Raw genomic sequence first — 25004 nt, 5'->3', positions numbered from 1 at the left:
GCGGAAAGTTAAGGGGCCGGCGGCACTGAGGCCAGCGGTCGTTTCTAGGCAACCGCAGACTCCTGGTCTTTAGTGGGTCCTGATAGCCAATAGGCGGTTCGGAAGTGCCCTAACAGGTGCATAAGGACGGTCCGCCGTCTCCCACACATCTCTCAATGCCTTTGTCCTCTGGACCTCGGACCAATTGTAGTAAGTACAATTGGTAACAATAGGAGTCTAAAGAAACCCGCAGTGGGGGTGGAGAAGAATTTTAAGTCAGGCAAGATACGCAGGCAGCCTGAAGGGGCGGGGCTGAAGTCCAGAGCCAGCGTCCCTCGGCCTGAGGAGCTTGAAAGCTCCTAGGCTGGGGGTAGGACTGGGGCTCAGGTCTGTGAAGCACGCGCGCAGGGGGTGTGGGTAGGGATGCTGAGCAGGTTGGCGGTGGCAAGAACTTGGGGGAAGCTGGAAGGGGCGGGGTCGGTGGGCGAGGCTGGGTAGAGAGAGAGGGGTCGGAGGGCAAGGCTGGGTGGCCGGGAAGGGGGACAAGGGGTCGAGTGGGCGGGACGTTGGGTTGGGGTCAGGAGGAGGCTGAAAAGGAGGAACAACTTCAGGGAGGCACACTGTTTGCTCCAAGATGTCATCTTCCCATCCACTCCCCCCTACCATGGTTTTGAGGCTTGGATTGTTGTGAAAATTTCGAGAGAAAAAGGCAAGGCAGCTAACATGACCCTTTCTTCCATGCCCGAAGCAGACGTCCCTGATGTGTGGGACTGCCCCTGGAGCTGTAGCTCTTCACGACCTTCTTCCTTCTGAGGAATCCTGAAACTTCTGTCATGGAAAAGTACCACGTGTTGGAGATGATTGGAGAAGGCTCTTTTGGGAGGGTGTACAAGGGTCGGAGAAAATACAGCGCTCAGGTGCTGAACAAAAAGGGATATCTCTTGGGTGGGATTCTGAACCCCCAACTCCAGTGGAAAACGGGTCCTTAAGGGAAGCATTCATACCAGCCTGTGATCCTAAGGCACTGACTCCTTCATACCTCTTGTGGAGTGTGAGCTCTGCATTTGGATTACTTGGGTTCAAATCCTAGCTCAACCACTTTCTGGCCTTAGAGTTATGGACGCGTTACTCAATCTTTCTGTGTCTCAGTTTTCTCATTTATAGAGTGAAGATAAGTATAGTGTCTGATTGATGAGATTGGAGGATTAAATGTAATGTCACACTGAATCACTCTGCACAGTGCTTAGTAAACAAGTAAATAAATGTCACCATTATTAATTAATATCATCTCATGCAGGAAGAAATAAACTGTCTGAATGCTATTTTTCTCTCTTCGTTTTTCCTTCCTTCCATTTCCCCTAAATCCCTTAAATCTTGAGTTCTTTACCTAAATCAGAATACCCCTCCCAGCACCCACCACAGCGATCTGTCTGGCAGAGGCTGTTTCCTCTTAGGGCAAAGGGGTGAGGGAAGCCTGGGTAAGGCCAGGGTACCATGGGAGAGCGGAGTAGAAGACTCGCAGGCATAGTAAGAATGGCTCAATCTAAATCTCACTTCTGGAGTTCTGAGGCTAAAGTTTCAGTAGTGTATTTAGGCCTTGACTCTTCACCTTACCACGGACAGGTGGTGGCCCTGAAGTTCATCCCCAAATTGGGACGCTCAGAAAAGGAGCTGAGGAATCTGCAACGAGAGATTGAAATCATGCGGGGTCTGCGGCATCCCAACATCGTGCACATGCTCGACAGCTTCGAGACTGATAAAGAGGTGCATCTTGGCTTGGGGTCACCTCTGCCCAAGAAGAAGCATCATAGGAATTTTCCAACTCCAGTGCATAAATCTGGAGCCATCAGTGCCTTTGCCTTTGCCTTTCAGGTGGTGGTAGTGACAGATTATGCTGAGGGAGAGCTCTTTCAGATTCTGGAAGATGATGGAAAACTTCCCGAAGACCAGGTATATTTTCTGGCTCAAACTTCTCCCCAGCCCCAACTTTCCTCAAGGTAAGGACTGGTAGGGAAAGCTGAGGACGCTGAGAGTCTCCATTTTGAAAATTTCCTGAAAAAAAGACAAGCGTTTAGGTGTGTATAGAGGCAGTGTGGTGTGACACACAGTGGAGTGTGTCAATCGTGGAGCCCAAATCTTTGAATACGAAGTTGGGCTCTGCCACTCTCTAGCTGGATCCTCTTGGGCAAGTTACAGGAACCTCTTTGTGCTCCATTTCCTCTTTTTAAAATGGAAATAATCACGTCTGTCTCGTAAAGCTACTGTGAGGATTAATGACTTAATTCACATAATAAAATGCTTAGAAGAGTTTCTGAAATACAGTATTCACCGTAGTTAGCTATTGTCAATGTTGTCGTTGCCCGTGGGCACCGTGGGGGAGAAGGGCCAGCGCGCTGGTACCAGAGAGGGCGGGACGGTGTAAGGTTGTGGTGAAGGTAAGATTTGCCACCTAGACAGTGGTCAGCAGTGGGATTCAGTGGAGTACATTTTGCAGCCACACTTATCCTGGGGGTTTTCTGTACTCCAGCAAGTAGGCCCTCCTCAGGACTCCCTGCTGCAGCATTCTGTTCCTTTATGAGCACTCATCATCTTTGATGAGTCACTCTATTCCTTTTTTTAAAAAAAAGACTTTATTTATTTTTAGAGAGAGGGGAGGGAGAAAGAAAAGGAGAGAAACATCCATGTGCAAGAGATACATTGATCGGTTGCCTCTCGCATGCCCCCAAATGGGGACCTGGCCTGCAGCCCAGGCGTGTGCCTGATGGGGAATTGAACCAGCAACCCTTCTGTTTGCAGCACTTAATCCACTGAGCCACACCAGCCAGGGCCACTTACTCCTTTTGTCTGTCTTGTTTCTTTGACTACTTGAGAAAGGGATTTTGTCTTACTTAATAACAGCTAATGTATATTGAATGCTTACTAAAAGCCACGCACCATTCTGAGCATTACATTACTTTACATGCTTTAATTCATTTAATTCTCACAATAATCCTAAGAGGCAGGTGGTATCATTATTGTCATCTTACGGATGATGAATCTGAGAGGCACAAGATAATCTGCCCATGGTCATGCAGCTAAGTGAAACTCGTTTCCTTTGAGTAGATGAGTGAACAATTGAAAAAATGAATGAGTAGGGAAGCAAGAACTGTATAAGGTGTCTGAAGCTCTGGAAGAAATGGAAGGAAGAGAAGATCACATCGGCTGTAGCTTTAGGGAGGAGTCTTTGGGCTCCTCAGCAGGCTCCTTCCTCTGACCCCTCCTTTCTTTCTCCCACCTGACTGACCCCTAGGTTCAGGCCATTGCCGCCCAGTTGGTGTCGGCCCTGTATTACCTGCATTCCCACCGCATCCTGCACCGGGACATGAAACCTCAGAACATCCTCCTTGCCAAGGGCGGTGGCATCAAGCTCTGTGACTTTGGGTGAGGAGCCCGACCTTCTGTCTCTGCTCCCGTTTCTGCAGGGAGTCTTAGACCCTTCACTCGGCTTATGTGGGCCTTGTTTTAGAGCCTGAGTGAGAGACCGGGACTCCTTGCTGGGTCCCTTGGAAGGTGCTCTTTCTGGTCAAGTTTCAGATACTTCACACAAATGAGACGGGGTCGTGGCCAGGTCTGGTTTTTGTTGAGTGTCTTCTCTCTGCGTTCCCATCCCATCCCCTGCAGGTTTGCCCGGGCTATGAGCACCAACACAATGGTGCTGACATCCATCAAAGGCACTCCCCTCTACATGTCCCCGGAGCTGGTGGAAGAGCGACCATATGACCACACCGCAGACCTCTGGTCCGTGGGCTGCATACTGTATGAGCTGGCTGTGGGCACCCCTCCCTTCTACACCACGAGCATCTTTCAGCTGGTCAACCTCATTCTCAAGGACCCCGTGCGCTGGCCCCCAACCATTAGTCCTTGCTTCAAGGTAATATAGAAAAGGAGATTACTCTTTTTAAAAAAAATTTTTTTAAGATTTTATTTATTTTTATTTTTAGAGAGGGAAGGGAGGGAGAAAGAGAGAGAGAAACATCAGTATTCGGTTGCTGGGGGCCATGGCCTGCAACCCAGGCATGTGCCCTGACTGGGAATCGAACCTGCAATGCTTTGGTTTGCAGCCTGTGCTCAATCCACTGAGCTACTCCAGCCAGGGCAGGAGATTACTCTTGTGTTGGAAACCTGTATCCCTCTGCCTCTGTTCCCTTTTTAAAAATCCTTTTCCAGAGCTGAGCAGCAGTTTGCAGTTAATGCAGGGGCTGGTGCAAGCTGCCTTGCTTTGCTACTGCAGGGGCTTGTGGGTGCATATGCCAGACTTGGGAATAGCAGCACCTCCTTGGGCCAGGATACCTTTTATCACAATGGAAAGGTGATTTCAAGACACCAGAGATGGATGCTGATTCTTTCACATACCCTGTGTTCCACTCATTTCCTGTCAGATGATAGAGGGCTGCTAGCTTTGCGAGCACAGCTTTCAGTCCTCTTCCTGAGAAAAGGAATCTTCAGCTATCCAAACGGCCAGAGCTGGTGCTGCTTCCTCGGTGATAGGGGGCAGATGAGGGGAGTGGTGTCTGTTCCCTGCAGCTAAGTCTCAGCAGGCTGGAGGAAGGGGGGACAGGGAGGGAGGAAAAAGAGTTAACCCTTTTTAGTTCTTACCTAAGGCAAGATTTGGACTTTGAGTGGAATTTAAATGCAACTTTCTCCCACAGTGAAATCTCATAACTTTCCTTCACTTTATCTAAGATGAAAAGGAACAGGTTTCTCCCCAACCTATTTAGTTTGGAGAGGCTCAAGTAAGTATCGAAAAAGAACCTAAACAAAGGAAACTTAAGCGGGTGATAGCCATAGGATATTTATTCTCCCTGAGGGTAGATGAGCGGTTCTCTCCAGCCAGAGCCCTGACCTACTAATCCCCTTGTTTTAGGGCAGTGGTCACAGTCCAGGGCCTTGTGTTCCAATTTCAGGCCCAATTGAGGAGTTCCCCAGGGACACCTCAGAATGAGGTGCCTTTTTAGACACAGTCTCCTTTCCCTCCCACCTTCTGAAGACGTGCTGAAAGATGTCTGGTTTGCAGTGCACCCACACAGGTCCGCACCTGGTGACGTGTGCGTGTGAGCGTGCTTCCGGTGCAGACCCGTCTGTGCCTCCCCAGCTGTGGATGCGCTGCAGTCGGGGCGGGGGCGGGGGGGGGGGGCGCGGCGGGCTGTGAAGTGAGCAGTTTGGGATCCCTTTGAGCATTTGAATTTTCCTTCAGGGGATTCAAAATTCCTTTGAATTTTCTGAAGGTGATTTTGAAGGTGATAGCCCTGTCTTTCTCCTAGTTTTTTTTCTCACTTTTTCACAACACTGGTGACATTGAGATTTCTGTTTCAACTTCTGAGGTCCCAAAATGGCTGTGGAGAGAAATTGGGGGCCCCCCAAGAGATGAGGCAGTGAGTTCTGAGCATGATTTCAGCCAGGGAGGTGAGGCCTGAGGACAGGGTTCGAGAGGATGTGATCCAGACCACCTGGTCTGCTGTAAGATTAGACCCTGGAATCTGGGTTTGCAGGTTCCGCTGATGAGTTAGAGCCTATATGGAAGCGAAGGCTGATGGGGGTTTTCTCTCCCCAGAACTTCCTGCAAGGACTGCTCACCAAGGACCCCCGGCAGCGCCTGTCCTGGCCAGACCTTTTATATCACCCCTTTATTGCTGGCCGTGTCACCAGTGAGTCACTAGGGTTCCCAGGGCTTTTGCACTTCCTTAGTGTTCTCCCCAGTTTACCCACCTTCCCCCAATATCTGGATCCAAAATATCTTCTTGACCCCGCCACCTTGAACTTTCTTCCTAGCTCTTTACCTTACCTTTGCCACCTGCCTTACAATCCCCCTCCGTCTTTGTCACTGTATCAAAATAGTCTTCCACAGAAGCCTGGAGACACAGATGTCGTCTCTGGCCAGGTGGGCGTGGTGCAGCTCCAGCTGACCATGCCTTTCCCCTCTTCCCTCCCTGCAGTAATAACCGAACCAGCAGGCCCAGATTTGGGCACCCCATTCACCAGCCGTCTCCCCCCAGAACTTCAGGTCCTAAAGGACCAACAGGCACATCTGCTGGCCCCTAAGGGCAGTCGATCTCGAATCTTGCATCAAGCCTGTAAGCGCATGGCTGAGGAGGCCAAACAGAAGCAGGTGTGTGGGACTACGTGGGGAATGTGGGACATGACCAGGCTAGTGACTTTCTGGAGTTGTGAAAGGGCCCCAAGTAGGATCTGTGCTGCGCTGTGGCACCCACGTAGTTCTGATCGTCTCCTGCCCACTTCCCACAGAAACACCAGAACACAGGACCTGCCCTTGAGCAAGAGGACAGGACCGTCAACGTGGTTTCTGGCATGACCCCTCTGCCCAGACTAAGGGCTGCTCCTGAGAAACCAGGCCTCTTGGCTGGGGTCATGGCCTCAGAAATGAAGAGCAGCTGGACTGAGCTGGGGGCTGGAGAGGCCCCCCCTGCACCTCGGTGAGGAGCGTGTGGCCAGGGATTTATAGGGTGAGGTATCTTGCAAACCTTTGGCTTTAGCCAAAGCAAATAAAACATGGTCCCTGTCACTAAATATATGGACAGAGCGCAAGGTCTCTAAGTCCTGGATTCTTGGATTCTAATTCCAGATACTTTTCTGATTCATCAGGAAACATGGGAACTTTCCGTTCTCTATGCCTCAGTTGTACATTAACTGAAAGGGGAAGAATTCTCTCAATGCAGAAGGGCAGGTTATTTGAGTTGGGAGCCTGGGTATGCTTAAGAATAGGATCCAAAGTGTGAGAGCAGTCAGGCATGTGTGTAGAGTGCTTAACACACCCTGTCCTGGCCGTGTCCAAGAAGGTCTCCTCCATTCAGTCCTACATGGCCTTTGCTTAACTCCTGTCTTGGCTTAGAGGGAGGGACAATGTAACAAACCCCAGGCCTCACAGGTCTGTAATTCATCCCACTTCCGCTTCCTCTGGCAGGGAGAACCAGCACACCCAGGACAGTGAACAGACATTCCCAGGGCCGAGGCTGGAGGCGGCGGGCCAGCAGAACACTGATGTAGTGGACCTAGAAAATGAGGTGAGCGTTAGGGCCTCTTCCTGGCCTTGTCACTGCCCCAGGGTGTGGGGTCTGGGAAGGTGTTTTTCTACAGCGGGGCTTCCCAATCCTCCAAGTATGAGCTCCCTGTGTTTAAAAACTGCTTTCTTATTATTAACTTACAAGTTTTTAATTGCACAGTTATCTCAACATGTAATTATTAAAAATTGGAAAACAGGTGAAAACATAAGTCCCTTTTAGGCATTACCTAGGTCCTACAGGTGTCTGCTGTTATCAGTTCTGTCCGTCTCCTTCCAGCCTTTCTGTACTTTTGTATGTACGTATATGCACACATAGAAATATATAGAAAATATATGTAATATATATTTAAAAATATATATAAATATATATATATAAATATAGAAATACATAGTTCGGCTGTTTTAATGTTACTGAGTTCATACATATGTATTGCTTTACATCATGCCAGCTCACCATATGATGTTTTAGATGTCATTCTACATCTGAACATGTAGTTCTAGTCAGTCTTCTGTGGGTGTTTTTTAGTGTTTTAACTTTTAATTTTTTTTAATTTATTTTATTTTATTTTTAATTTTTAAACTTTTTTATTTTTAGAGACAGGGAAAGGGAGGGAGGAAAGAAACATCAGTGTGTGGTTGCCTCTCACGCGCCCCCTACTGGTGACCTGGCCCACAAACCAACCCAGGCATGTGCCCTGACTGGGAATCAAACCAGCAACCCCTTGGTTCCCCGGCTGGCACTCAGTCCACTGAGCCACACTAGCCAGGGCTATTTTATTTCTTTTTAATCTCATATTTTTCTTTATTTTTATTGTTGACAGTCTTGCACATGTTACTGTTTTCCCCTCTTCCCTCCATCCCCAGCTCCCCCTTCCCTCTGGGCATCACCACACTGTTATGTGTGTCCATGGGTCATACATGTATGTTCTTCAGCTGATCCCTTTACCCTCTTCCATCCAGTTCATCCCCAGCCCCCTAGAGTTTTAATACTTGATTGTGAAATAATTCAAACTTAAAGAATAATTGTAAGAATACCACAAAGAATTCCTGTATGCTCTTTCACCCAGATTCCCCAGTTGTTAAAATTCTGCTATGTTGCTTTATGGTTCTCTCTCTGTATATATATAAACATGTCAACTTTCTGTGTCATTTTTAGGGTAAGTGGCAAATATGCCCCTTTGCCCCTAAATACTTTAGTGCATAATTTTCTAAGAACAAGGTCATTTACTTGCATTACCATAGTCCAATTATAGAAGTCAGAAGATTAACATTGATGTAATTTGGTTGCTTAATCTATGATCCATATTCAGATTTTGCCAATTGCTCCAGTAATGTTCTTTATGGCCAGAAATTTTTTCCTGATCCATAATCCAGTCCACTGTTATGCAGTGCACGTAATTACTTTACCTTTTTAATTTCCTTTAATCTGGAACAATTCCAAATCTTTTTTTTGCCTTTCATGACTGGCAGTTTGAAGTACACAGGCCAGTTATTTTGCAGAATATTCCTGAAATTAGTACTTCCTCATGATTAGATTCATGTTATGCATTTTCTTGGTAGGAAGACTGCATAAGTGATGCATCCTCTATACAGCGATCTTCTCAATAACTTCTAAGTGTTATCTAATATGGATGGGCCATGACTTCGTATTCCAGTATGGACCAGCTTTATGACATTTCCTTTTTCTTTTTTAAATTATTTTAAAATGTAAGCCATGCTGCAATGGATGGACATCTTTCTAAGTATCTCTTCGTGCATGCATGCTGTTGTTCTCCAAGAGACTTTTCAAGAACCCCCACCTACTTCCAGCTCTACCTCTTTAAACCGGTGACTGGAAACAGTACATCTGCGCCAGAGGAGTCCCTGGTTTCTTGCAGTTACTGCACGATCCCCCAGACCGGGAGCTACTGCCCTCAACCTTCCATCCTGACCTCTGTCTCTCGCCTGTGCCTCAGGAGCCGGACAGCGATGATGAGTGGCAACACCTGCTAGAGGCCAGCAAGCCTACGCCCATCCAGCTGAAGGCCCCTCTCACGCTGCTGTGCAACCCAGACTTCTGCCAGCGCATCCAGAGTCAGCTGCAAGAGGCCGGAGGGCAGGTGATGGGCAGGAGGGTACCGTGGAGGGGGTTGGAGACTATTTTCACAGATGAGACACTGAAAAACATTGATTGGCCTAAGGAGAAAGAGGCAGTTTGCCCGTTTCCAGTTTTCTTTCAGTGCATCTGCTTAATTCATGGAGAGTTGCTAACTTCCTTTAGTAACACAGAAAGAACAGATCTTGGGTTTCTCTCTCTGAAGGGAAAAGCATCCATCCAGAGCAGGGATCATCAAACTTTCTAATGGTAAATCCTTTAGGCATTGTGGGCCATGAGGCAAAAATGCAGAGCGTGCCCTGGCTGATAGGGCTCAGTGGGTTGAGTCTCGGCCTGTAAACTGAAAGGGCGCTGGTTGTATTCCCTGTCAGGGCAAATGCCGTGGCTGTGGGCCAGATTTCCAGTTGGGGGCACGAGAGAGGCAACTGATGGATGTTTCTCTCCCTCTCTTTCTCCCTCCTATTCCCTCTCTAAAAAAAAAGTAAAAATTTTAAAAAATGGAGGATGTTATGTAAGTATTTCTACAATGAGAGAAAAATGTATCTACACAACTTTTTAAAAAGATTTTTATTTTTAGAGAGAGGGGAAAGGAGGGAGAAAGAGAGCAAGAGAAACATCAATGTGTGAGAGAAACATTGGTTGGTTGCCTTCTGTACACCCCTGCCGGGGTCCAACCTCGGGGGGGTCTCAGGGTCCCCAGAGGATGCACAGCACAGGTGAAGAAAATGAAGTGAGACATCCGGTGGGGTGCTGGAGGACAGCCAGGCTTTTTGGGCCCGACTGACTCACCGAGAAGAATCAATCTTTATTTTTACAGGGGAGGTTATACAACATTCAATGCATAGTCTGATTATTAAAACAGAAATGGTTACAATAGAAATAATTTCTAAAAACACAGAAGGTTTTACAGATCAATCATGTTAAACAAAGAAATAACCGAAAAGTACAGGAGGTCCCACAGATCAACCATGTTAAACAAAGGTTATTTTGACCAAGAGGGTCATTAATCAGATAGTCAACGAAGCTATACGGGCACAAACTTTCAGGTGCCAATTGGTAACTAGGTGTCTACTAAGATTCTAGGGATTGGTCTAAATTAAAAGGGTGCAAGGGGTGATTTATAGGTTATATAGAAATTAGTTATTGTCCATTGAGGTTAGATTTGTCTCAGTTAGGTAACTTGTTTTTTGCCTAGGTTTTTTGATTTATACATCTTGAGGGGGCCATGTTTTGTGTTCGTTTCAATGTATTGAGATTATTATTTTCAACTAGAACTCCTTGCTTTTTTACACTCCTGTCCAGGATATGGGAGGGGTAGTGGCTCTAATAAATCTTAAGCTTTTGAGTGATGACTCCTTAAGAAACATTCCTAGCAACAGCTTCTTTCAGCGTCCTGGCAGTTGGTCTGCCTGTAGTTTAATTTTGTCCTTAACTTCCCAGGTGGGGGAAGCAGGCAGCACTAGGGTTGCTAGGGGTCTCTATTCTGTGGTCAGCAGGTCATTTCACGCAGAATCAGAGGCATCGTGCAGAGTTTTTGTTATAATGTACAGGTATCTAAAAATCCCACCCCCTATTGCTAGCAGGGATGGGCACACAGGAGGAGATAGACAGGAGATCCGGCCACAGTCACCTCTGCTGTGCAGATGCATCTCATCCGACCTGACTGTGTCAAAGGTCAGCTGTTGGTCGGCTCCTGACACACCCCCAGCCAGGGACCTGGCCTGCATCCCAGCCATGTGCCCTGACTGGGAATTGACCTGGAGACCCTTCAGTTCACAGGCCAGTGCTCAGTCCACTGAGCCACACCAGCCAGGGCTGTCTACAATATTTTTATTGACAAAATGAAAACTATAGCTGTGACAATTGATTACACAATATTTTTTAATACAGATATGCTAACTAGAAGAATAAGATTCTTTTTTAGGGAGAAGCAGTGTTCCCTCATAAAAAGCCTTTTCTTGCTTCTCTGAAACACAGTGATCTTCCTTCCTGGGGACTCACCAAAATACATTGCCTGCATCTCTTCTACTCTCTTTTCTTTAAAGTTTTTTTAGTGATTATTTAATACATGTACTGAGATGTGAAATCATTGCCATAACCCAGCTTTAGAACATTTGTGTTCTCCCAGTGAGATTGCTCATGCCCATTTACAGTCAGTCCTCAGCCCTGCCTTCAGGCTCAGGCTGCCGTTAGCCTGCTCTCTGTCCCACAGACTTGCCTTCTCTGGACGTTCCATGTAAGTGGGATCACACAGTATATACAGTGCTCGTGTCTGGCTCCTTAGCATCATGTTTTTGAGGTTCATTCACGCTGTATCAGTACTTCATTCCTTTTTACTGCTGATTAGTATTCCATTGCATGGACATACGTCACCTTTTATTTATCCATTCACCAGTTGATGAACATTGAGGTGTTTTCCCCTTTTTGGCTTTTATGAATAATGCCGATATAAACAATCATGTGGGAATCTTTGTAGACATGCTTTCATTTCTTTTGGGTGGATACTGAGGAGTGGAATTGCTGGGTCACGTGGTAAATTTATGTTTAACATTTTAAGAAGCCACCGAACTATCCAAAGTGACTCAGTTTGCATTCCCAGAGCAGTGTATGAGGTCCCCATTTCTTTACATCCTTGCTAACGTGTATTGTTGTCTATCTTTTGACTGTAGCCATTCTTGTGAGTGTGAAATAGTGTATCGTTATCTCTTTAATTTGCATTTTGTTAATGACTAATGTCAGGCATCTTTCCATGTGCTTGTTAGCCGTTTGTGAAATTTCATCTCTTTTGCTCATTTTTTAAATCAGGTGGTTCATCTTCTTATTGAGTTGTAAGAGTTCTTTGGTTATTCTGGATACAAGACCTTTTTCAGATATGTGATTTGCAAGTATTTTCTCCCAGTCTGTGCTTTGTCTTTTTATTCTTCTGAGTGTCTTGAAGTACAAGGGCTTTAAATTTTGATGAAATCCAATCACCATACTTTCCCTCTGTAGGTTATGCTTTTGGTGTATGTAAGAAATATTTTCCAGACCCAAAGACTTAGAAGTTTTTTCTTCTGTGTTTCTTCGAAAGGTTTTCTAGTTTTAGCTCTGACATTTAGTTCTCTGACCCATTTGAGTTAAATTTTGTATTTAAATTCTGTATTTAACGTGAGGTCCGCAATGTGAAGGATCTAAGTCGATACTTTGCACGTAAGCACACAGCTGTCCCGGCACCGTTTGTTGGAAGGGCTCTCCTTGGTCCCGTGAATTGCCTCGGCTCGTTGCCCCTCTCGTTTGAGTCTCGCGTGTGGTGCTGGACAGCTTTTCAGTAGGGAAGCAAGTGAAAAGCTCTGCCTCCAGGTGAGACTTCCTAAGGTGGAGTTTTACCCGAACCACTCTTCAGCTGTGTGATTGTGGACAACTTACTCAGGCTACCTGGAAGCTTCAGTCTCGCCTGTAACTGTGTTTGTGTTTACTTCAAAAAGTTTTTGTGAAGATTGAATGAGCAAATAAGTGAAAAGACTTAAAACAATGATGTAAATGTCATTCTTCTTTCAAGAATAATCTTTTAAAGAATAACCATGTCAAAATACAATACTGTCCTCAGCTTGCAGGCTGCATAAAAATAAGCGGTAGGCGGGATGTAGTGTGTGGACTGCAGTCTGTCAGCCCCTGGTCAAGAGTTGAACAGTATTGTTTCGTTTATCTGGAGTTGGATAGCATCTGTTTTGTGTCCATTGTTTTTAATTTTCAAGAGTTTATGTGAGTGTGTGTGTGTTTTGTTTTTAAGATGAAGGACTGGGGAAGGGAGGGAACAGCTAGGAATGGCATTGCGTCTGACACAGAGACCCTGAGGGGCGGTCCCCTCCCCCTTGGTCACTGTTACATAAGTCAGGTGACTTGACAGTCTGTACTCTTCCTCCCTGGTACTGTTTCCCTTCTTCCCTCTTCTTCTCTGGGCTCCAGACTCCCGAAGAAAGGAGTGAGAACATCTGGTCAGATTTGCCAACTCCTTGGGGACACCTGATCTGTGATCTTCTTTTACCTCTGATAATATTGATTACCCCTCCTTTCCCTTGTACCCAGATCCTGAAAGGCAAGCTGGAGGGTGCGTCCCGTATCCTGCCCGCACTCCGGGTCCTGAGCAGTCTTCTGTCCAGCTGCAGTGACTCTGTTCCCTTGTATTCCTTCTGCCGTGAGGCCGGGCTCCCCGGGCTGCTGCTCAGCCTGCTCAGGCACAGCCAGGAGAGCAGCAGTATTCAGCAGGTAAGCACCGTTGGAGGAGCCTCAGAAGGCTTCCAGTGTCTGCGCAGGCTACAGTGTCTGCGCAGATTTTTCTTCTTCGAGCTGCCATCTCTATTTGGCCCAGTTGCCTTTTTTGTTTTCTTTCCTCCTCTTTCGACTTGGTTGACCATGAATGACAGACTTGAATGCCTCATGAGACCAGACACATAATGTCGGTCAGTGAAGTCGACTGCGGCAGGCTGTGTGAGTAGTTCGGATGGATAAACTGGACGTCCCATGCCCAATCTAATGGTACATCCTCTCCTCAGCTCCAGCCCACTGTTGCCATGTGGGAATCCGGGCCCAGTGTTGCCGGATCTTCCAGTTTTCCTAGAGAAGCCAGAAATCCAGATTTTTATGTGTAATGTCCCAATTCTTAGAGCACCGTGCTTTGAAGTGTGAAGTCCTTGGCTTTGCTGACCCACTTCTACAGAGTGGGTACTGCAGTTTGGAGGTTAACTGACTCTCACACAGGCTCTCACTTGTAAACCGTCACGGAGATGGAAGCAGAGGAGCTCAGATTGAGACTTAGCCTGTGTGGGGACAAACCTCGGCTTCCCCGCGCTGTGTTCTGCCGCAGCTGAGCTGAGCACAGAACAGGGAGATGTTTAATGGGACCTCGGCTCAGGCAGCTAGAAAGCTGCCCTCTGCTGATGAGTACTAATCTTGAGTGTTTGGAGAAACGTAGAAAAGAATTTGAGCTATTTTGAAAAAGAGAACCTCCTAAACTGCAAAACGCTGTTCAGGCTAAACAAGACACATTTTCGTCCTGTTTGCAGCCCGCTGTCTGCCATCGGGTACCTCTAGGTCTCCTCTCTGTCTGAATACTCTCTTCCTCCTGCCCCTTCCTGTCTGGTCAGCTGGACTGGGTATCTCACACCTTTTTAAACCTTTTTTTTATTCTCTTTCTTCATCTACATTGCCCTTACTCTCTGTCCTCTTCTCTGGCAGCAATGTTGGTATGGGACCTTCTCACGGGACCTGATGGCCGTGATTCAGGCCTACTTTGCCTGCACCTTCAATCTGGAGAGGAGCCAGACGGATGACAGGTGGGATAAGACACAGGTTTGCCCTGTTGGCCAGTTCGGCTTCGATTTCTATCCCCACTCTTCCTGTCTCCTTTAGGAAGAGGCTAAGTGAGAAGCCATTATTTGTGACAGGTTTGGGGATCAGCTGACTGACCCTTCAGAACCCAGCTTGTCCTCTTAAGGACCCTGGGACGCCCCCAAGTTTGCCCCACAACTTTTGGGACTTAGTGTCAGCAGTCACCATACACTAAGTGTATGGTAAAGAACTTAGAGAAATGGCAAAGAGAAGGGGCTTGGAGGGCATATATGTGAGACTGTGTGTGTGGCAAAGAGAAGGGGCTTGGAGGGCATATATGTGAGACTGTGTGCTTAGCAGCGGGGAGAGGCGGGAGCATTGTGATGTGTTCCTTTGCTGAGCTGCTCCCGTTTGCCCAGAACTGCCCCATTCCCACGTCTGGGCTTTTAGTAGAAAGATGAGGAGAAACCACGGGCTCATTTTTCCCCAGCCTGCCGGTGTTTCAGGAAGCTGCCAGCCTCTTTCTGGACATGTTGGGGAAACTGCTGTCCCAGCCGGATGACTCCAGGCAGACTTTGCAGAGGGACAGCCTTATGGTAACCTGTTCCCGCTTCCAGATTTCTGTCTCTCCTGTCCTTCCCTGTGTCTCTCCCACCTCCTTCCTTATGACTAGACACAGTTAGATCAAGGTAACACATCACATATTTGTTGGATGTGTGTCCAACACACAGCTGTGTGTCATAAGCAGTTTGAGTAAGAGAAAGTCCCTGTCTTCAGAGGACAGGGACAGTCTGGTAGGGGAGATATATACAGTGATCAAGGACAGTAGTGTGAAAAGTACCTTGAAACTTTGTACAGAAACACCACTGAAGAGTGACACTACCTGGAGGGTCATAGGAGAAATGCTGAGGAAGGAGATCATCTCTGCTGGAATTTGCAGAATGCATAATGGTTTGCAAGTAGGGGAGGCAGGAAGGTAGAGAGGATATTCCAGGCGGAAAGAGCAGCATGCAGAAAGGCCCAGAGGCAGTAGGGAGTCTGGCCTATTTTAGGGAACCTCACGTAGAGGCATTTCTTCCTGAAGAGACTTGCAGATCAGCTAGTGATTCCCAGCCTTGTGTGTGCTGTGGCCTAGTGAACTATATGGACATAGGTTCTCTGCCCTGGACTCTGGAGGTGAGGGCTGGGGAATGGAGGGTTGAGTGAGAACATCTCACAGGAGACGGTTAGAGAGGAACACGTGCAAGGACGTAAACAGTTGCCTGGTCACTACTCACACTGGCGATTGGGAGCACAGATTTGGGCTACTTTCCTGCCTCTGGCTAGCAGTCCCTTCAATTTCTTATAGTCTGAGAGCCTGTGTTAACATCCCTCACCCTTTCAAGGCAGGAAGCTTTGAATATCCAAAGTAAATTTTGACCAGCCGTAACTCACATTATTGGCCAGCACTCCTCATATGGCATTGTGCCGTGAGCAGCATGGGAGTTTGGAATAGATTCCCCCACCTTCTGAAATTCTGCATCAGGGGACTGGGTCGGGAGGGATCCAGGGATCCCCAGCAATCCTGATACCCATGGCCACAGACGACACTTTGGGAAACATTTAGGGAGCAACTGATCAGAGTGAAGAAGGACTGACACCTAAAACCCTGCCCTTGCAATGCGAAGGCAGTTAGTTATAAATGCCTCTTCCATACGAGTAGTGCTTAGAATCAGGTAGCTGTTCCCCCCGAGTTTTCCTCCTCCTTTCTCAGGTTCTCTGGGGGTTCTTGCCCCTTGTCATAAGCCTAGTCAGTTTTCTGATGCCCGAATATGAACCCTGCCCTCATCTCCCTCAGTGCTTTACTGTTCTGTGTGAAGCCATGGATGGGAACAGCTGCACCGCCTCCAAAGCCTTCTACTCCAGTCTGCTGACTACCCAGCGAGCTGTGTTGGATGGGCTCCTTCACGGCTTGACAATGCCACAGCTCCCTCTCCACACCCCGCCAGGTAACCAGAGCCGGGAGGGGAGGACTTACTTGTTGAGTAGGTCCAACTCTGCTCTTTCTGCTGCCATCACCTAGACACAGTTTAGTGAGCACCCGATAAACAACCGTGGACTGAAAGAAGGGAGGTGGATCTGAGAGAAACAAGTAGGCCTACCCTGCATTCTTTGCCTTTCCCCATAGGAGCCCCTCAGGTGAGCCAGCCACTGCGGGAGCAGAGCGAGGACCTGCCTGGAGCCATTTCCTCTGCGCTGGCCGCCGTATGCATTGCCCCTCTGGGGCTGCCCGGCTGCTGGGAAGCCAAGGAGCAGGTTTGAGCTGCAGTTTCTTGTCCCTCTCACTCCTGTTGCCAGAGTTGGAGAGGCTGGCCCCGGCTTCTCAGAAAGGCAGAGAAATAAGCTGTTATGCCTCCTCTTACCCTTTACTTCCAGAAACAGATGATCCCACCCTGGGTCTGGGCCTCTTGTAGAACATGGTGTGGCCAAAATCCCAGAGGCCTCCATTAGAGAGCTCAGGGGCAAGTTGCCCATGTGGCGGAGTCTTTGGTCTGAAGCTCCCCATGATGCTTCTTCAAGGACGCAGGAGTCAGGTTTCCTGCTCCTTTTGGCTGGCAGCACTGTCCTCTGTGCCCGCCCACACTGGGCTGAAGATCGTGCCTTTCGGCTCTCTGCTGGCCGTAAATACTGGGAACAGAATGGGGTCTGAGGCTTCTGACCCTGGGGCGAGAGTGACTAGCAAGGGATGAGAGTCCTGATTAGTTGGAGGTACGAGAGGAATAGGATTGGAATAATGGAAACGGGATTGATTCTTCAGGAATGTCCCTACAGATCTCTCGGCACTTGGCAGACCGGCTCACCGAAGACAACAACCAGCTGAGGCCATCCCTCGTCTCTGGGTTGCAGCATCCCATCCTGTGCCTGCACCTTCTTAAGGTACTGCCTGCCCATAACTCTTGGCTCCGCAGATTTCTTTTTAACCCCAGCAGACACACACACACACACACACTGGGAATGGAGACCCCCCCCCCCCCGCCTTGCAGAACTTCTTTCTACTTTTAAATCTTTTCAGCTGAGATGGCCCCACTATTGGCCAGTCCTCACCAGGACTGAGAAGCATCCTTATCTCACTGTCTTACAGCAAGAGGTGGAAGTGGCCCAGACTTCTCTGATCCCCCCGAGTGTGGGCATTAGATGTGTTGAGAGGCTGGCCTGCTCTCAGCCGAGCCTTCCCGTCTGGGAGCCCAGGTGCTGCTTGCTCACTGACAGACCCCCTCCCAACTTCCTCAGGTTCTCTACTCCTGCTGCCACGTTAGCGAACACCTGTGCCGTCTTCTAGGGCAAGAGCCCCTGGCCCTGGAGTCTCTGTTGATGCTGGTTCAGGGCAAGGTAGGCCAGCAGCACAGGTGGGCATCTGATGGTGGCCCCACCATCTCAATCAGAGATTGCTCTGATATCCTCAGTTTCCTTTTTAGGTCAAGGTAGTGGACTGGGAAGAGTCTACTGAAGTGACACTCTACCTCCTCTCCCTTCTTGTCCTGCGGCTCCAAGACCTGCCTCCTGGGTGAGTCATGCAGTGGGGTCTCTCCACTAAAATCTTCTGCCCACAGAGCTCACCCTGACAGAGAGCAGCCTATCCTTAGGAGGGACTGAGACAGAGGGAAGGTTTCTCCACAAAGAACGGACCTTGATTCCTACCAATTTTGTGACTTGGAGCTGGACATGCGGCTGGGGTGGAGAGTGCCACTCAGGGGAGAAGGAAGGCCACCCGCCAGCCTCCTTCCCCACTGCTGCACCCCCTGACATGTCTCCTTGTTCCAGAATGGAGGAGCTAGGCAGTGAGATTGCTGCTCTCTTTACCCGTTCTCACATCGTCTCTCTTGTGGTGAGTTTTCAGCTTTCACCCTGCTCCCCTTTTCACCCCGTCATCTCACCTTTTGGGGAGCAGGGGAGTTCGTCATCCCCTTTGCCCTTGTTTACTCGGTATTCTCCTGGTCTAGGACAGCGACCTAAATCCTCCCTGCTTGTGCTGAACACCGTTTCTTGTCTGCCTCTAACTCTCCAGAGTGCAGCGGCCTGTCTGCTGGGACAGCTTGGACAGCAAGGGGTGACCTTCGATCTCCAGCCTGTGGAGTGGATCCCTGCCACCACACACGCCCTGTCCGCCCCTGCGGAGGTGAGATCTGCAGGGAATGCTTAGCCAGGTTTTCTCTGCGTCAGACAAGGAATGCATTCAGGGAGGAAAGACTGAAATGCCAGCCAGCATAGAGTAAACTGAAAATTGATGAAGGAGTCAAGGAATTTTTGTGGCCCTTCTTCCCCCAGACAATTGATCCCTCTGAGCCAAGACTAGTCAGGGCCTCAGATCTGTTGTTAACACTCTGGACCGTTTAAGAGGGGGAGATGCATTGTTTCTGTCTTGGACTTGGACACTTGCCCGGTAAAGACTCTCTTTTTCAGTCCATTTTTCTTCACTGCCACCAGAGTGAGCTTTCAGTGGAGGAAACTCTGATCGTTTGTTCGAGCAGTAATTACCACATGCGTGGAGCAGCAGACCCTACTCTAGGCTCTGGTAATACAGCAGTGGATAAAAGTAAAAATCTTGCCCATGTGGAGCTTGTGTTAAGTCCTCAGTGGCTTCCCACTCTTCTGGGATGAAGTCCACATTTTTTAGCAGGCTGCTGCAGGCTCATCTGTTTCCTGTAGGCCCTACAATCCTGCTTGACCAAGAGAGTTACGTTTTGAAAACTCACTGTGGTCTCTCACAACCTGCCTTTATATATGCTGTGACTCCTGCTTGGAACGTTGTCCCTTACTACCTTCGCCTTCTCTTGCCTGCCTTTTACACTTGTGATCCCATCGGTTTCCTGCCTCTAGGATGCAGAGTGAGGCACTCTTTAACTGTGAACTCCCAGTTTAGAAAGTATCTTCCTAAACTAAGTTTTTTCTTTGTCTGCTTACCCTACCAGACTGTGTGCCTTTAGGACACAGTTAGTCAGTTGATCAAATAGGCAGGAACCACGACTTTCCACAACACCAGGTGGAGGAAAGCTCTTCCTGCCTGACCAGGAGTTGGGTGTGCAGGCCTGTGAGGCCATCTTCCCCGGCTCAGAGGTCTGCTTTTCTCCTGCCTCTTTCCTGCAGGTCCGGTTGACTCCCCCCGATGGCTGTGGGTTCTATGACGGCCTGCTTATCCTTCTGCTGCAGCTCCTCACCCAGGTACAGCTGCAACTTAGGGCATCTGGGAAGTAAGGGGACAAAAACTGGGCATTTTAGGGAGCTGCTGGACATTAGGAAAGAAAAAGCAATCCACAAATGACTATGCTTGTGGTGGCTTTAGAAGGACCCCACCTGCCTTCAGTGTGGACCCTTTAGTTTTATTGATTTTAGAGAGAGAGGAAGGGAGAGAGTGTGAGAAACATTGATTGTTTTTCCGCCAACTCATTCACTGATTGGCTGATTTTCTCTTTAAGATTTTATTTATTTATTTTTGGAGAGAGAGCAAGGAAGGTTGAGAAAGAGAGAGACATTATCTATTGCCTCTTGCATGCCCCCAGCCAGGGACCTGGTCTGCAACCCAGGCATATGCCCTAACCAGGAATTGAACTGGTGACCTTTCAGTTCACAGGCCAGCACTCAGTCCACTGAGCCACACCAGCCAGGGCTCACTGGTTGATTTTTATATGTGCCCTTACCAGGGATCTAACCCACAACCTGGGCATATTGGGACCATGCCCTAACCAACTGAACTACCTGGCCAGGGCAGTATGGACCCCTTAAAAGGAACCATGCAGATCCATCCCTTGGGATTCAGTGGAAAGAAAGGTTTCCCTGGTTTCTCGTAGACATGCACATGGGTTGAGAGGTCAAGGGGTCAAGATATGATAAGAAGGGGAACCAAGATAAAAGGGAAATCCCAGCTGGGAAAGCAGAAAGGATCATTTCTGGGACTCCCTTTCCTCATCCGGCAGGGACAGGAGTGAAAAAAAGGCATTTTGACTCCTGACTTTGACCCCATCCACCCACCTTCTTCTAATTTTGTCTCCAGCAGGGGAAGGCTAGCCTGATAAGGGACGTGGTTAGCTCAGAAATGTGGACTGTTCTGTGGCACCGCTTCTTCATGGCACTGAGGCTCCCCAAGGAGGTGTCTACACAGGAAGAGGAGCTCTCACTGTCCAGTCCGCGTCGCTCAAGCTCGGAGCCAGACTGGATGCTGATCTCGCCCCAAGGTAGCGTTTCATCCGCATGGCCTTCTCTGTGGGGCCAGTGCATTGATCCCCCTTCGTGAGGAGCAGCCTAGAACTGGGTTAGCCACGGAAACTGCTGCCGCTGCTGCCGCCTGGGCAGAGGATGGAAATTCTACACTGAAACTGCTCAGGAATGGGGAAGGGACTGAGTAAGTGGTAGCCCTGGAAGCCACGGGGAAGCAGGAGCTTCTGGGCTTCTTGTCTGTTCCACTGGGTCTTCGTTCTTGACGTTTCCAGGCGTGGCAGCCCTGCTGAGCCTGGCCGTGGTCACCTTCACCCAGGAGCCCCAGTTATGCCTGAGCCACCTGTCTCAGCGTGGAAGTAGCCTCATGTCCACCCTGAAGCATCTGCTTTCCCCCAGCTTCCTGCAGCAGCTGGGCCACGCGTGAGTTTGAGCTACAGGAGGGAGAACTGAAGATCCAGAGAGCCCGCAGTGGCAGGCAGGGAGGGGGAGGCAGGAGAAAAGTAGTTGACGGCTTGAGCTACGAGGCAAGAGATGGTATGCTGAGATGGGAAGGAGAGCTGGACTAGGAAACTTGAGGCGGGGGGAGTAATGAAAGGTGGGTGAGCAAGACCGAGTGAATCCTTCCACACTCCCCTCCTTAGGCCTCACGGGTCCGAGTTTCTCCCCGTGGTGGTGCTCTCTGTCTGCCAGCTCCTCTGCTTCCCCTTTGCCCTGGATGTGGACGCTGACCTCCTTGTGGGTATCTTGGCTGACCTCACAGACTCCGAAGTCACAGCCTACCTGCTGCAGGTACTTTGGAGGCCTAAAGGTGGGGGAGGAAGATGACCAACTGCTGAGTGCACTCCCGACAGCTCCAGGGCTCTCCTTGGCCCCTGTAAGAGTAGTGTGTGTGGTTTGGTCTAAGAGTGGGAGTGGGGAAACCATTCAGGCCTGAACAGAGGAGTGTGGGTAGAGCTGGGGCTGGTACCTCCGTCAGTCCCTTATCTGAATTCCATAGGAGCTCAGCAGGGTAGACATCCCAATCTAGGCACGGGAGACTCGACTCCTAGCCAGGAATCGCTTCTCTAGCAGTTCTTGGCATTAAACCATGGGTTTCTGACAAGCAGAGCAAGAACTGAACTGGGAAAGGACCTTTTCTCTTGGGGCCACATTGCATCTCCTGCGGGGTGCTGTGGGTCAGCTCTCGCCGTGCTGTCTGTGGTGTTCTCACCATAGCGTGGCTTTTCTCCCCGATTTCAGGCTCCTTGTAGCTATCGAGTTGCAGTGTGTTCTCCCTCTCCCTGAGCTGCTTTTGCCTGCCCCCCTCCTCCTCCTCTCCTAGGTCTGCTGCTACCATCTTCCGTTGTCACAAGCTGAGCTGCCCATCAGTCTCCTCACACACCTGGCCCTCAGGGATCTCACCTGCCTCAACCAGTTTGTGAACACGGTGGCTGCCTCCCCTAGAACTATCGTCTCATTCCTCTCAGTTGCTCTTCTAGGTGACCAGCCGCTGCTGACCTCTGACCTTCTTTCTCTGTTGGCGCACACAGCCCGGGTTTTGTCCCCCAGTCATTTGTCCTTTATCCAAGAACTCCTGGCTGGCTCCGATGAATCCTATCGGCCCCTGCGCAGCCTCCTGGGCCACCCGGATAACTCTGTGCGGGCCCGCACTTACGGGCTCCTGGGACACTTGCTCCAACACAGTGTGGCCCTGCGCGGGGCACTGCAGAGCCAGGCTGGACTGCTCAACCTCCTGCTGCTGGGGCTTGGGGACAAGGACCCTGCTGTGCGACGCAGTGCCAGCTTTGCTGTGGGCAATACAGCCTACCAAGCTGGTCCCCTGGGACCTGCCCTGGCAGCTGCGGTACCCAGCATGACCCAGTTGCTTGGAGATCCTCAGGCTGGTATCCGGCGCAATGCTGTGTCGGCTTTGGGCAACTTGGGACCTGAGGGGTTGGGGGAAGAGCTGCTACAGTATGAAGTACCCCAGCGGCTCCTGGAGATGGCGTGCGGAGACCCTCAGCCAGACGTGAAGGAGGCTGCCCTCATTGCCCTTCGGAGCCTCCGCCAGGAGCCCTGTATACATCAGGTACACCCCGGGGGATTTGGGGACCGTGGTGATTGGGTTATAGTTCACAGAAGTTTCCTGAGATAGCCGCAAAGGAGTTGGGACTTCCAGGAATCAAAGTTTGTCCTCTTGAGAGCAGGAAACCCAGGGGCAGTGTCTTGGAGATGAGTTTTCATCTGCCATCTCTCACTCTGGAGAAGGGAGGGGACCGGGAAGAGGGCTCCATCGGGCTGGGAGATGCCTGGGATCTCCAGGACCACCGCTTCTCCCCTCCAGAGTCTACGGGGGAGGGAGGCGAGGGAGGACTGGGGATGTGGAGGTAAAGGGTGGCTTCCTTCTGGGAGCCGTGACAATGCTCTCTCTCTCAGCACTTACCATGTTAAAAGCACCATGCTAAGAGTTTTACTTTTATCATCTGGTTTAATCTGTTTCTCATTTTGCAGACTATGAAGCTGAGGCACAAAGAATTTATAACTTGTCCAAATGACAAAGCTAGTATGTAGGATTAGACTTCTGAAGTCAGGAGTCTGAGTCCCATATTCTTAACCACTGGTTTATTCTGTCTTTTCCACTCAATTCTCAGTGTATAAACAGCCCAATGAAATCACATATCTCCCTGTGATAAGGCTAAACCTCCAAATTATCATAGCTCAGTATGGGAGCATTTTTGAGCGTCATGCAGAACAGAAATTTTGACAGGATGGTAATGATATATGTTATAGGATTTTCTGGCAGTCCTTGTGGGGACGTGATAAAAAGGACTCTTGGTGGTAATGAGGTTAAGTCCCACTGGTCCAGATCCATGGCTTGGAATCACAGGTCTGCTATTGCTTCTTCCTGGGGACAAGTGCATGGACCCCTTGGTGCCTTGGTTTCATGGTCTGTAACCACAGAGAGTGGAAGTAGACCTCTGGTCCTGATGAGTCCCATCTCCAGGGTTTCTCTCTTCCCACACAAACTATTTTGAGTCCCCAGGAGCCCTTTTTTGTTTTTTCTGGAGTGGGAATTGCTAGGCCAAATGAGAGTCCCCTGCATGTCGTGTTTTGACACCTGCCCTCTGTCCCACAGGTGCTCGTGTCCCTGGGTGCCAGTGAGAAATTAGCCTTGCTCACCCTGGGGAATCAGTTACTGCCGCACAGCAGCCCCAGGCCTGCCTCTGCCAAACACTGCAGGAAGCTCATTCACCTCCTGAGGCCGACCCACAGCACGTGATCCCAGATTTCCGGGGTCCAGCCTCCAGCCTTCGTTGCCCCACTGTTGCCAACTCTTTTTCTACTATACAAGCCAACAACTTGACTGAGAGCTAAAGAGATTTTAAAAAGAGAGAAAAGCTGCCAACTCAACTGATTTGAGAATGAGAAATGAGAAAATATTTATATATAAAGCTTCCCCCACCCCCAATTCAGAATGATTTCAGCCAGTAAACTTCATTGGTGCCAGAGAAGACTCCTTCCTTCTCTACATCCAGAGGTCTTTTCTCCAATGCTGTGCCTTTAACCCCAGGAGCATGCTTCCTGGATCTTGGGGGAGACACCGCCTACCTGAGAGATCTCTTCCTTTCTGGAGCTCCTGTGATCCTCCCAACAGGTCCTGGGTTTAGGCACATGGACCCGAGGACAGTGATGAGGACAGAGCCTGTCTCAGCTCTAGACGCGGGATAAATGCCATCAGCCCCTGTTGTGAAGGCTTCCTCAGTCCATAGCCCACATTCCCATCTACGGGGGCCGGGGGTGGTGTATCCTTTTTTTTTTGTAATGTTTGTAAACTCTTGTAATAAAAGGTGTGCCTCACCCTACTTTGAGCTGCCGGAGTAAGGGGTTGGGAGGTTCATCTCTTCCTCAGCTTCTGTGTGGTGCTGGAAGCACTGGTGTCCTGTTCATACAAGATCCTGGTTTGGGAGCTTAGTTACATCTTTGCCTGCCTTCCAGCTTCTTTTATCCCAGATGAGCTACACGTGGACACCTACTTCTAAGCCCAGGCCTGTGCAATTGAAGGAATTGAAAGAATTAAACGGAGAGGTAAATGGATTGCTATGAACGCTCAGGCTTAGTGGCTAGTTTCAACATTTGCTGGCGTTTTGTTGTATAGTTGCCCTAGTAGGGCAGCTGTCTATGGAGGCTGTGCAGTTTACTAAAAGGGGTGTTTGGCAGACTCATTAGTTCGAATCGCAATCCAGCTGAAAACATACCGGAAAGCTTAGTAAGTGGCCCAGGATGGCTATGAATGCGGCCCAACACAAAATTGTAAACTTACTTAGAAGCTTTTGGTTTTGCTCATCAGTTTTCATTAGCATTTGTGTATTTAATATGTGACCCCAGACTGCTCTT

General features: G+C 49.2%; 1 protein-coding gene across 4 annotated transcripts; it reads left to right on the top strand.

Annotated features, from left to right (window-relative positions):
- The first annotated feature begins 144 nt into the window (after positions 1 to 144).
- STK36 (serine/threonine kinase 36) lies at positions 145 to 24015 on the top strand. 4 transcript variants are annotated; one of them, XM_045855198.1, is made up of 27 exons: positions 145 to 189; positions 731 to 896; positions 1603 to 1743; positions 1852 to 1929; positions 3269 to 3399; positions 3640 to 3889; positions 5570 to 5663; positions 5952 to 6124; positions 6262 to 6449; positions 6938 to 7037; positions 8992 to 9135; positions 13197 to 13376; positions 14346 to 14443; positions 14929 to 15034; positions 16276 to 16426; positions 16606 to 16733; positions 17250 to 17354; positions 17709 to 17807; positions 17894 to 17982; positions 18240 to 18303; positions 18484 to 18594; positions 19563 to 19637; positions 20467 to 20647; positions 20903 to 21050; positions 21272 to 21419; positions 21952 to 22698; positions 23746 to 24015. In XM_045855198.1, the coding sequence occupies exons 2-27, from the start codon at positions 813 to 815 to the stop codon at positions 23887 to 23889; spliced, it is 3957 nt and encodes a 1318-aa protein (XP_045711154.1). In that variant the 5' UTR covers positions 145 to 189; positions 731 to 812; the 3' UTR covers positions 23890 to 24015. The 4 variants fall into 4 exon arrangements, with proteins under 4 accessions (XP_045711154.1, XP_045711181.1, XP_045711162.1 ...); XM_045855206.1 differs by lacking the exon at positions 145 to 189 and adding an exon at positions 287 to 366; XM_045855216.1 differs by lacking the exons at positions 145 to 189; positions 731 to 896 and adding an exon at positions 304 to 366.
- Positions 24016 to 25004: the final 989 nt, after the last annotated feature.

The sequence above is a fragment of the Phyllostomus hastatus genome, unplaced genomic scaffold (assembly GCF_019186645.2).
Source record: "Phyllostomus hastatus isolate PE091 unplaced genomic scaffold, TTU_PhHast_1.1 phas_contig_137, whole genome shotgun sequence".
Lineage (NCBI taxonomy): Eukaryota > Metazoa > Chordata > Mammalia > Chiroptera > Phyllostomidae > Phyllostomus > Phyllostomus hastatus.
This window is presented reverse-complemented; position numbering and strand designations above follow the sequence as displayed.

Excerpts from the sequence above, each read along its gene's own strand:
- STK36 (XM_045855198.1), top strand. The coding sequence starts at position 813 with ATGGAAAAGTACCACGTGTTGGAGATGATTGGAGAAGGCTCTTTTGGG. Across the intron at positions 13,377-14,345 it reads AGAGCAGCAGTATTCAGCAG|CAATGTTGGTATGGGACCTT; the intron begins GTAAGCACCGTT and ends CTTCTCTGGCAG. Across the intron at positions 22,699-23,745 it reads AGGAGCCCTGTATACATCAG|GTGCTCGTGTCCCTGGGTGC; the intron begins GTACACCCCGGG and ends TCTGTCCCACAG.